Raw genomic sequence first — 12,526 nt, 5'->3', positions numbered from 1 at the left:
CAGAGCATTTCAAAGAATTGCTGAACAGGGAGCCACCTAAAGAGGAAGCAAACATCCAGGAGGCAGAAGATCTTGATATCAACACAGACACCCCAACTAAGGAAGAGATCATTCAAGCCGTCAAATCCTTAAAAAATGGGAAAGCTCCTGGCAAGGATAACTTGAATGCAGAATTGTTCAAGGTAAATCCTAAATTAGCAGCATCTATCCTGGCCCCTCTATTTTTCATCAGTCTGGGAAAGGGAAAAAGTGCCAGATGAGTGGACCATTGGGGTTATAGTGAAGATACCAAAGAAAGAAACTCTCAGTGATTGTAATAACTGGCGTGGTATCACACTTTTATCTGTGCCAAGCAAAGTATTGTGTAAGAGCATAGTCCAACGTTCTCAGAAAAGAACAAGCTGGTTTTCGGAAAGGGCATGGATGCACAGACCAGATCTTTGCTCTATGAAACATCATAGAACAGTGCTTAGAATGGCAACGGCAACTTGACATAAATTTCATAGATTTTGAGAAGGCTTTTGATAGCATTCACAGGACCAGCCTATGGCGCATTCTGCGGGCATATGGAATTCCTTTCTGTATAATCAACATCATCAAAAGCTTCTATGTCAACTTTACATTCAGTCTTGATCACAGTGAGCTCAGTTTTGAAGTCAAAACAGGAGTACATCAGGGATGTGTCGTGTCTGCAGTCCTCTTCAACATTGTCATTGACTGGGTAATGTGGCGTACAACAGAAGACATGCCAAGAGGCATTAAATGGACACTCTTCTCATCCCTTGAAGACCTGGACTTCGCAGATGATGTCGCTCTCCTGTCACATACCCAACACCGTATACAAGAAAAAACAACTTGACTCAACGCATTCAGCCAGCAAATTGGACTGAAAATCAACCGCAATAAGACCGATATCATGACCTTTAATATTGCCTCACCATCACCAGTACACATAGAGGATCATGTTCTCACCAATGGAGCACTTCAGAGTCTTCTTATTAAGGGGGGAGGGATAGCTCAGTGGTTTGAGCATTGGCCTGCTAAACCCAGGGTTGTGAGTTCAGTCCTTGAGGGGGCCACTTAGGGATCTGGGGCAAAATCAGTACTTGGTTCCTGGTAGTGAAGGCAGGGGGCAGGACTCAATGACCTTTCAAGGTCCCTTCCAGTTCTAGAAGATGGGATATCTCTAGTAATTTATTTAATTTAATTTTTTTTCTTAGCCCAGACACCCCTACTCCTGGCCTGGGACAGACAGACAGACAGTCAGTCCCTGCAGCATTCTCTGTGTGTCTCCCTGCTCCCCATTCCCCTTCCTCTCTAGGCCAAGGTTCTTAACTGCTTATGGTCCTTCTTGAGATCTAGGCTGTGGCCTTGGCAAAACAACTGTATGAAGTTGCTGGTGCCCAGAAAAGATCTTCCCAATTAATAACCTAACCCGTATTATCTTAACTCCCTTGAAGGTGTTTACCCCAGATGTCTGATCTCCACCATTCTGTCATTTCCTGTTGGCTATTCATAACAACCCCTTTCATTTGACTCTGTGTAGTCAGACAGAATGATATCAAACAGATAAACTGCAGTACATATATTCATACAAAATAATACAGCTATCTCCCTTGCTTTCCAAAGTAATGACACCTACATGTCTGCCTTGATAGTGTTTTATTGATTTTAACCTAAAACTGGAAACCTCATGTCCAGTGTCCTGCAGTACCATTAAGGCACATGTGCAAGGGAAATGAATGAGCTCTATGGAGAGCAAAGATTAATTTCCTTTACCAGTAGGAAGCAACTTTCTCATTCTGGGAGCCTGGAGCAAGAGTCATATTGAAGTGACATGTCTCATCCCGCAGTAGCTTTAGTAGAACTAGGCTGACAGTGTTGGTGCACTTCTGAGGCTCTGAATGCCTCAGCAACAAGTGATTATCATAGATGGCATAGAGCCCTCCTGGCTATAGTGGTTTGAGCCTTGGCATGCTAAACCCAGGGTTGTGAGTTCAATCCTTGAGGGGGCCATTTAGGGATCTGGGGCAAAAATCTGTCTGGGGATTAGTCCTGCTTTGAGCAGGGGGTTGGACTAGATACCTCCTGAGGTCCCTTCCAACCCTGAGATTCTGTGATGTCATTGGCCAAGAAAGAGCATGTCTTTGGTAACAATAGTTAACTGTATTCAGAGGTAGAATTACCCACTGGGCTGGGTAAGGCAATGAGCACACTGCATGTCACTGTAATTTTTGGGTGGGGGAAAAGGCTATCGTAGGTGCAGTGTATTTATGATTCCTTCCCCACATCTGCTCTCTTTATAAGTTGAAGTTCAATTCAACAGGGAGTTCCACTTACCGGGTATGGCTAGGAGACCTGCTCGGTCTCATTTAAATGTTGAGTACTAGATGTACTTTAAAAAGACAAATGCAATGTGTATTGAACCTTTTCCCAGTTCCTTTATTGCAGAATAGCCAAATCACTCAACCATCTTGTTCACAGAAATAGTTTCACATTTTAAGTTGTTTGCACTGATTTGATAAGGATTATAAAAAAAGATTGCTTAGATCTTACATTTCTGATGTAATTTTATCAACTACCTTGTGTATTTGATCTCACCAAAGTTTGATTTTTAAACAGTATATAGGGATAATTTTGGCTCAGTACTGTACCTTAACAATTCAACTTCTAATACACTGAGGCCTGGTCTACACTATAGAGGCAGCTTACATCAACCTAACTCTATAAGCATCTACACTACAATGTAGTTCGCACCGATGTAACTAGCCCACTACACCGAATTATTAACTCCACTTCCGCGAGAGGTGTAGTGCTTAAGTCGATGTAGTTAGGTTGACGCAGTGTCATTGTAGACATTGTGTTGCTTACATCAACTGTTACTGCCTGTCAGGAACTGTCCCACTGTGTCCCATACTGGCAGTTAAATTGGTGCAAGCACTCCAGGTGAGGATGTGCACTGCCGACACAAGTAGCGTAATGTGGATATGAAAACAGATTCAATTACCGCGGTGGCTGTACGTCGACATAACTTAGGTTGACTTAATTTTGTAGTGTAAACTTGCCCTAAAGTACTTCTCTGCATGAGGCTGTCTTGGGACATGCATGTCTCAATAACACCAAGTTTCTATTTAACAATTCCTTGTGTACACTTCCTCATTAATAAAATGTAACCATTTCTTTCAGACCCATCCCTAGGGTAACTGGAACTCTACCAAGCACCCCCCTATAACCATGCTGACCCATCTCTGCCTGGGAAAGAGGATCTCATCTTTATTGATCTGGCCAGGTGCTCAAACCATTACATCTGCTCCAGACTCAGCTTCCTCAGAGGTCAGTGTCCTATTTTCCAGGGCCTCTAACAAGAGGCCCCCAGCTTAGAGTCTCCATGTTCAAGTCCAAGTATCTTAAGTTAAAGCAAAAATTATTTGTAACAAGGAAGAAATTAAAGAGAAAAATCACAAGCACCGCTAGCCGAAATACTACACAATGGTTAGCTAGCTTGGCTATAGGTTTAGTTACAGGATAAGATACAGTTTTCATCTTAATGTATGATATGGTCCTTGGTCCTACCCAGCTGCAGCCAGGACCTATTGCACTTAGCAACTGCTGAGTTGAGAAACCTGGTTACATCACAGTGTAGATGGGACTTATGTTCTCAAGTTATACTACAGCCTTGGAACCAGATTCTTGTGGCTAAAGAGGCCAGTGGAGAATGCCCTTGTGGAGGGGAACTCTCCACTGACACAAAGCTGCTGGAGGCAGCATTGCAGCTGTAGGGTGTTGGCTCAGAGAGAGGGGGTAGGGAAGTGGTGTTGCAAAGCTAAAAAACAATTTTATAAACTTCTGCAACTTCTGTGTTTTAGACCAGGCTTCAGATGTAGCTTTGGTTGTTTCCTTGTCTCAGTGTTGAAAAGAATACTCATTAGCACTTCAGAGTCTTCTTATTAAATTCATTATCTGCATTTGACCACCAGGTGTTTGCCTAAAACATTCTAAGCATGTTTCTTTTCAACACCTCCTGCAAGAGACTATCGGTGATACTTAGATGGTCATAGCCCATTTGTTTAGCATAACCCTAAATATTAAGCACACTATAAGCAAATGCAATTTGTACTGGACGCACCAGGCACTGGCCAGGATTATAATCCAATTTCTCTTCCAAAGCGAGGTATGGATTTTCTCAGTTAGCTTCAGTTAAGTCATAGCTTTCCTTTCAAAACTGGGCTTCCCTCATAAACCAAGTAGGTATCCATGGAAGCTGCCTTGTCATCATAACAGCCAGCTTTTTCTTCTGAGTCTACTGGGCAGAGATCCTGTTTGCACCACCTGCGTAGGGAATGCAAATAACTTTTAACCAAAACCATTGTATGGACAATACTTGTTGCAACCTAACCCCTAGTAGTGTTACAATCTCTAGAAAGGCATGCTGTGGACAGGCAATCCCCCTGAACGGGATTGATCAGATTTCACGGATACCACAGCAGGACCGATACTTGTCTCCATCAGCAGCAGATGTTGAGGTCTGGGTCTGTGTCAGTAGAAGGTGTGACTGACTACTAGAAAGGGATCGGATCACATGAATGTGGTGCGGCGCCTGCTGAATACACCTAGGAGATCTGCTTGGAAGAGGCGGCTGGAGAAAGGGGATCCATTTACCTCTGAGCTGTGTAAGTGTCTGTGGAGGTGGCGTCAGGCTGGGCTGCGTGTTCGAGTAAGAGAGCCCCTGCGAAAAGCACATGTCAGGTATAAATGTTTCCAGACTCCCATCCCAATAGCAAAATGTAATGGAAGGGTCAGGTATTCCTTACTCCATCACAGCATCTTGCTGGTTCATACCTGAATCTCCTTCTGCTCAAAAAGGAGGCAGTGACCAGCATTCCTTAAACCACCATTGTTTAACAACATTTGAAAACCAATCTCCTCCAGCTGAAACCTACCCCAGGATCCCTGAAACTGAACATCCTAGGACAAATTCAGAGTCATTTTGGAGTCTCTGCAGTGGATTGTCAGTTCTCTCCATTACCTGTGTAGATCCTTGCCAGAGTGTAGGCAAAGTCTCTTGCTGCTAGCTCCATCGCAACTGCCCCCTTTGAGCCAACTCTTTGAGTGAACTGGCCAAGCCTATGGAGAGCATCCTGGAGTAGTTGCACAGAAGATTCCAGTTCTGAAATGCTGGAAGCCAGCTCCAACTTCCCCTGCAAAGAAAGGAAAAGTTATCGAGTGCCTCGTGTAGGGAAACAGCTGCTGAAATCCGAATGAAAGAGCTCAAACCACTGCAATTCTCAATGAGGCTGCCATGGGGAAGCTTATACCACACCAGCCAACACTGACAGAACGCTGCTCAGCTGCACTCAGGAGAAAATTGTTTGAAGGAAACTTGCAGCATTAGTTTAACTGAAAAACACGGAGCTAGATCTACCATGCTGGTATTCCAGCAAGGTGTGGATACCAACTAGTGTACACACTACCCTGTAATTACATATCTGTAGCAGGCAGAAATTATACATGCCCATCACCACTGTATCTGATCTGTCCTTCTACATCCAAATATTTCCACTTTCATGAAGATGTTAGAGCTGTGCTCAGAGCGTGGCTGTAGCTACTGCTCTCCTTGAGCTAACAGGCAGGTTTGAAGAATCCGTCCCTTACGAGTCACATATATGTGGGAAAGCCCAAAGCAGCCAGGCCTGTGCTCAACTCCTTGAGAATGGATGGCAGGGCTCTGGCTGTTCCAAGGGGCTTTGCTGGCTCCTCTGATTAAGCTGCCATTTTCCCAGTGGCCTAGCTGTAGTGTGGAAAACGTGACAGAAGGTCAGCGGTGAGACCCTAATACCACTCTACACTGGCTTCCTATTAATACTACAGCATGCACACTGCTGCCTCGGTGTGTGAGATCGAGTGTAGCCTTTAATCTGGGTTTCCCATGCTGCCACAGGGTGAGCTCTCAGAAGGGCTCTTGATTCACGTAACATGTATTTGTATCCAATATATAAATGTCATTATGTATCACTACACCATATTACTGATGCTGAGTTTGGATCTGCATTTCCATGGTCAATGGGTTGAAAAACTTGCAGTGTGTGTGTGAAATCCTGGCCCCTTTGAAGTGTTTTGACATGGACCTCACTGAAGCCAGGGGTCTCGGCCCAAGCATCTGGGGCGCTATATTTTACAGAACTGTACATCTTTACCCCAGTAGTTCTGCAATTTGTGCTTTTCTGCTGTAATACAATATGACAAAAGGGTTACAATGGTTAATTTGCAAAGAGGAGCTGGTATTTTAGAGTAGCATTTTGTAGAAGGGTTTCAGAGTAGCAGCTGTGTTAGTCTGTATCCGCAAAAAGAAGAGGAGTACTTGTGGCACCTTCGAGACTAACAAATTTATTTGAGCATAAGCTTTCGTGGGCTACAGCCCACTTCTTCAGATGCATAGAGTGGAACATATATTAAGGAGATATATATACACACACATACAGAGAGCATGAAAAGGTGGGAGTTGTCTTACCAACTCTGAGAGGCCAATTAAGTAAGAGAAAAAAACTTTTGAAGTGATGATCAAGATAGCCCAGTACAGACAGTTTGATAAGAAGTGTGAGAATACTTACATGGGGAGATAGATTCAATGTTTGTAATGGCTCAGCCATTCCCAGTCCCTATTCAAGCCTAAGCTGATTGTATCTAATTTGCATATCAATTCAAGCTCAGCAGTTTCTCGTTGGAGTCTGTTTTTGAAGCTTTTCTGTTGCAAAGTTGCCACCCGCAGGTCTGTCATTGAGTGACCAGACAGGTTAAAGTGTTCTCCTACTGGTTTTTGAATGTTATGCTTCCTGATGTCAGATTTGTGTCCATTAATTCTTTTGCATAGAGACTGTCATGTGAATTAATCTCTTATTTGCAGATTATTTGTGAAACTGACACTTATTAGTAGCTGATATCCTACTAAAAAGTAGTTTTGTGTATTTTTAGGCTTTCAGTACTTGAGGTGATCATGCAGTTCCTACTCTTGTTACTGGAAAACACAGCCTGTTAGCTCAGTAGGAGTCAGCCTGTGAAAATTCAACACAATTTTGTGTTCTATAAAACTTACTTGCACCACTACCTTCCTAAGTACAGGTTAGGTCTGTTGCCAAGATAAAGTCCAAAGGAACCTCCAAGCCCACAGCATACTAATGAGATGTTTTAAAAAGCCTTTTGCAAAAGTAACTTAGAGGTTGATGCCAACAAATAGCATAGACTCCAAAGGCAGAAACACAGGCATAACAGGCTGGGGTGAAGCCAAAGGTATATAGGTTTCTCAAAACACAGTAGATTCATATACCACACTACAGTAGAACCTCAGTGTTACGAAAACCAGAGTTACGAACTGACTGGTCAACCACACACCGCATTTGGAACCGGAAGTACGCAATGAGGCAGCAGCAGTGACACAAAAAACACAGTACAGTACTGTGTTAAATGTAAACTAAAAAATTAAGGGAAAGTTTAAAAAAAAGATTTAACAAGGTAAGGAAATTTTCTGTGCTTGTTTCATTAAATTAAGATGGTTAAAAGCAGCATTTTTCTTTTGCTTAGTACAGTTTCAAAGCTGTATAAGTCCATGTTCAGTTGTTAACTTTTGAAAGAACCACCATGACGAGGTGTTCATAACTCTGAGGTTCTACTGTAATACCTTGGTACAACTGGCTGTGTAACAAACTGCTACTGCCTAAACCAGGGGTCGGCAACCTTCAGCACACGGCCCATCAGGGTAATCAGCTGGCAGGCTGCGAGACATTTTGTTTACCTTGACCGTCCGCAGGCACAGCCCCCTGCAGTTCCCAGTGGCTGCAGTTTTGCCGTTCCTGGCCAATGGCAGCTGTGGGAATTGGTGGCCAGCACATCCCTTCCCGCAGCTCCCATTGGCCGGGAATGGCAAACCGTGGCCATTAGGAGCTGTGGGCGGCTGTGCCTGCGGACGGTAAACGTAAACAAAATGTCTCACGGACCACCAGCGGATTACCCTGATGGCCCATGTGCCGAAGGTTGCCGACTCCTGGCCTAAATTGTGTGTTTAAAGGGACCCAGGTACTGTAGATCCAAAATCTGATCAGCTTCAAAGCATGGTTCTGGTCAAAAAAGTGACAGGTTGTATTCTGTATGTGTTCTGCATCAAATCCTTTCATCTCTAATTTGCTAATTTTTTTACAGGTGATTTTTTCCCCCCAACTGCCAGCGGTGTAAATTCAACGTACAGGAAAATCAAACTGGGTTTTTTCCACTTCCTCTGTTACAAGGAGAAAAAAAATTCTGGAATGAGAACTCAGCCAGCAGCTTCAGTGATCATGTCAAAGGCAGAAACAACTCCAGCTTTGCTTTTCTCCCGGTCTACCTGCTCTAAGTCCATAAGAGTATAACTGACAGGAGGGCAGCGTCAATGGGGCCATTTTTACCGTCACTTTTCTGACTGATGTAGTCAAACAGGGAATGACCTTTAAAGTATTTCTGAATCCATCAGAAACTGTTTAAGCTGCCACTCTTTTTGGTTAGCCTCTCCTTACTGCAAACAACTAAAACAATACAGCCAGAACTGGACTCGTTTCTTATAATGCAGAATCATTTTCAAGGTTATGCATATTTAAAAATAAGAGGGAGGACACCAAAAACAGGGGGCTTTGCTTGCAAATCATATTTACTTCAATAGGGCTGCGCAGATTTTACTGAGGGCACAAACTGGCCTGCAGAATCATTGTTGATGATGCATGAAAAGGCAGAACGCTCGGCTTTATTTGTACATAGCCCAGGCTGAGTTTTGCACAGCTGACATTCAGAAAGAGCCTGTTTCATTTGTGAGCTGATCAAATTTGATATGAACTTGTTGGCATACAAGAATCCTGGAACCCCATACCACCATTTTTTAAATGTCACTTCTCAGAGTAGAAGTGGATTTTAAAATGCATCCAAAGTACTGTAGCAAAGTCATAGCCAATAAAACTGGGCCCACATATTGCTCATCTGAAACTCCCAGGATGTCTCCCAGATGGTTGTCTTAGGAATCTAGTGCCATTTCTCATGTTCATTCCTGTGGTTGCACTTTCTATGTGAAGATCAGCAGGATAATCACCCAGTGAACATGTTTATCTTCCTTCCCCTTGCCTTGCCTCTATAGCATGCATCATGAAGTACGAACATGAAAGGCTCTCAGCTTCCCATAATCATGTGGTGCAAAGGAAAAGAAAGTTACCTGTCATTCATGTTCTCTGGAGATATACTTCAGTGGATCACCACTGTTGGAACCAGGCTTCCAGCATGAGACCAGGTGGGAACTCCCTTAGTGGCACCCCTCAGTATCCCATACTTACTTGCTGTCCAAGCGGGAGAAGAACGTACTCCCAACAAGAGCCAGTTAACACAAGTCAAAGGCAGAAATAGCAGACCCTCAGCTCTGTGGGGAGGAGGCTGGATGGGAATCCCCTCAGAGAACAAACATTCCCAGCAATGTTCCTTCCTCTAGAGATGCCCCTCGCAGTAGATTCCAACAACTATAGACAGCTATGTGAGGGATGGAGCTAAACCAAATGGTACCAGGTAGCAAGAGAGGCAGTAATGGTAGGAAACAAGACTCATGCCTAGAATGGTAACAATCCATTACTTTTATGGAGGGCTAAACTATCTCCCCAAAAGGTGGGTGTCACATGCTGGCTGGCCCTTTAACAGATGGCTTCAGCCTTGCCTGTGAGGTAGCAGTTATCGCCCAGCTGATTCTGATCTGGGGACTTAATTACAACTAGTGACCCCTGCTGTGAAAAGGTCAGAGTGGACTAAAGAGGAAGGAGCTTCCTCTCGCTGGGAAGGCCCTGGTGAAGGCAGGCTGAAGTGACGTCTGGAAGAAGCAGGGAGGTCCCTAGGAGAAGTTGCCGGTGTCCCCAGGAGGGGAGGCAGTGCGGAAAACTGCTGAGAAGCAGCACCTGCAGGGGAAAAGCACAGTGGGGGAGGAAGGCAGTGCTCTGCTGAAGAAGTGCACAAGGCCCCAGAGGAGCCTGCAGCGGAGCCCAGGAGGGGCAGAAGAATCTTTGTTTGGATGTTTATTTGAATTTTCACTTGGACTTTCATTACCTTGGAAGGGGACTGAACCTAAGACGTGACCTGGCTGGAGGGCTAGGCCGTGGAAGATGAAAACAAACAGGCCATCACAGGCCAAAGTGGTAGTCCACAGGTGGCATGAAAGGTGAAGATCCCAGCAGCCCCACACTCTGATGCCAGGGAGTGGTATGCCGGTGAGTGGAAACAGTGGGTAATATAAAAACCCAAAATAAATCCAATTTCTAGAGGCCAGGAGAGTTGGGGCACCGGCAGCTCAGAAGCAGGTCATGTTACACCCATATGTCAAACCAGGATTCTGGTCTAGAAGCCTAGTCTAAGCAATAGTGCTTGGTACCTGGATGCAGAGAAGACTTGCTGTCTCCTGACTAGACAGATCTGAGCTTGGAAGCCCCAAGTGGAATGAGCCTCGACAGGCCCAGCTGGCTGCAGCATGGAGAGATGCAATGAGACAGCCATTTAGCCATGCTTTGCTTGGTGTCACTCGAACCTACTGGAATAGTGTTAAATGAAATGCAAAGCTGGGTGGGCTTTTTAAGGGCTTCAGTCCACTCCAGAGAAAGTCTTGGGGCATTTTTCACATTGTTTGTTGAGGCTCTTCTGTGGGACAGCCATGTGGGCATGGGAAAAGTTGACAGGAGAATTGGTTCAGTAAGTCAAACCTTTTTCACCACCTACAGCTCAAGGATGCAACGGATAAAGTAGTGCATGGTTGTTGAAACCAAGAGCCATAGCTGGAGAGCTGTCAAATCCCTCTGGGGTCTTCCCCTTCCCAAATCACAGCCATAAGAAAGGAACATGGGATAGAATAATAGAATATCAGGGTTGGAAGGGACCTCAGGTCCTGCTCAAAGCAGGACCAATTCCCAACTAAATCATCCCAGCCAGGGCTTTGTCAAGCCGGGCCTTAAAAACCTCCAAGGAAGGAGACTCCACCACCTCCCTAGGTAACCCATTCCAGTGCTTCACCACCCTCCTAGTGAAACAGTGTTTCCTAATATCCAACCTAGACCTCCCCCACTGCAACTTGAGACCATTGCTCCTTGTTCTGTCATCTGCCACCACTGAGAACAGCCGAGCTCCATCCTCTTTGGAACCCCCCCTCAGGTAGTTGAAAGCAGCTATCAAATCCCCCCCTCACTCTTCTCTTCTGGAGACTAAACAATCCCAGTTCCCTCAGCCTCTCCTCATAAGTCATGCTCCAGCCTCCTAATCATTTTTGTTGCCCTCCGCTGGACTCTTTCCAATTTTTCCACATCCTTCTTGTAGTGTGGGACCCAAAACTGGACACAGCACTCCAGATGAGGCCTCACCAATGTCGAATAAAGGGGAACGATCACGTTCCTCGATCTGCTGGCAATGCCCCTACTTATACAGCCCAAAATGCCGTTAGCCTTCTTGGCAACAAGAGCACACTGACTCATATCCAGCTTCTCGTCCACTGTGACCCCTAGGTCCTTTTCTGCAGAACTGCTACCTAGCCATTTGGTCCCTAGTCTGTAGCAGTGCATGGGATTCTTCCGTCCTAAGTGCAGGACTCTGCACTTGTCCTTGTTGAACCTCATCAGGGTTTTTTGGGCCCAATCCTCTAATTTGTCTAGGTCCCTCTGTATCTGATCCCTACCCTCCAGTGTATCTACCACACCTCCGAGTTTAGTGTCATCTGCAAACTTGCTGAGAGTGCAGTCCACACCATCCTCCAGATCATTAATAAAAATATTATACAAAACCGGCCCCAGGACCAACCCTTGGGGCACTCCGCTTGAAACCGGCTGCCAACTAGACATGGAGCCATTGATCACTACCCGTTGAGCCCGACGATCTAGCCAGCTTTCTATCCACCTTACAGTCCATTCATCCAGCCCATACTTCTTTAACTTGGCGGCAAGAATACTGTGGGAGACCGTATCAAAAGCTTTGCTAAAGTCAAGGAATAACACATCCACTGCTTTCCCCTCATCCACAGCAGCCTCAGCACTGAGTGAGAGTGGGGGAAATGCCTGGTTGGATGCAATCAACTCAGCACTCTAAAGCAGTGGTGTTCCCAGCCGGTCTTGCAGTAGGAGCAAGAAGCCAGGTCCAGGGAGGTGGTACCTCTGGATGATCAGTGTTGCTGTGAGTGAACACACCTGCACTCCAGAGCAGAATGCATCTAGAACCTGGCCTTGGCTTTTGGTGAGAGAGCGCAGCACGTCAAGTGAGAGGATATTTGTTGTTCCCTCCCAGATGGTCAGCACCTGTGAAGGAGGAGGGACAGGTAGGAAAAGCAGCCGTTATTGGGATTTCTTACCAATGACAGGAGCTCTCAGACTGGTCTCCTCCACACATCCCATAGTGACTGAAGGGTAGAGCTGCTAGGCATAGAGTCAGGGGAATGGATGAGCAAGGAGAAGTGGAACTGCTAAGTCAGAAAGAGCAGATGTACCGGGGGGGGGGGGGGGGGGGG

The 12,526-nt window shown here is 45.3% G+C and overlaps 1 protein-coding gene across 2 annotated transcripts in view; it reads right to left on the bottom strand.

Annotated features, from left to right (window-relative positions):
* Positions 1-2,424: 2,424 nt before the first annotated feature.
* Positions 2,425-12,526, bottom strand: part of LOC112103191 (acyl-CoA dehydrogenase family member 11-like) — a 34,403-nt gene continuing 24,301 nt past the window's right edge. For both annotated transcript variants that reach the window (XM_026660446.1, XM_026660447.1), the window contains 4 exons: positions 12,210-12,317; positions 5,027-5,198; positions 4,660-4,726; positions 2,425-4,329 (listed from right to left, as the gene is read on the bottom strand). In XM_026660446.1, coding sequence (XP_026516231.1) covers positions 4,203-4,329; positions 4,660-4,726; positions 5,027-5,198; positions 12,210-12,317 — 474 coding nt within the window. In that variant the 3' untranslated portion in view covers positions 2,425-4,202. The remainder of the gene's footprint in view (positions 4,330-4,659; positions 4,727-5,026; positions 5,199-12,209; positions 12,318-12,526) is intronic.

The sequence above is a fragment of the Terrapene carolina genome, unplaced genomic scaffold (assembly GCF_002925995.2).
Source record: "Terrapene carolina triunguis isolate 2854851 unplaced genomic scaffold, T_m_triunguis-2.0 Scaffold782, whole genome shotgun sequence".
In the NCBI taxonomy this organism is placed as follows: domain Eukaryota; kingdom Metazoa; phylum Chordata; order Testudines; family Emydidae; genus Terrapene; species Terrapene triunguis.
This window is presented reverse-complemented; position numbering and strand designations above follow the sequence as displayed.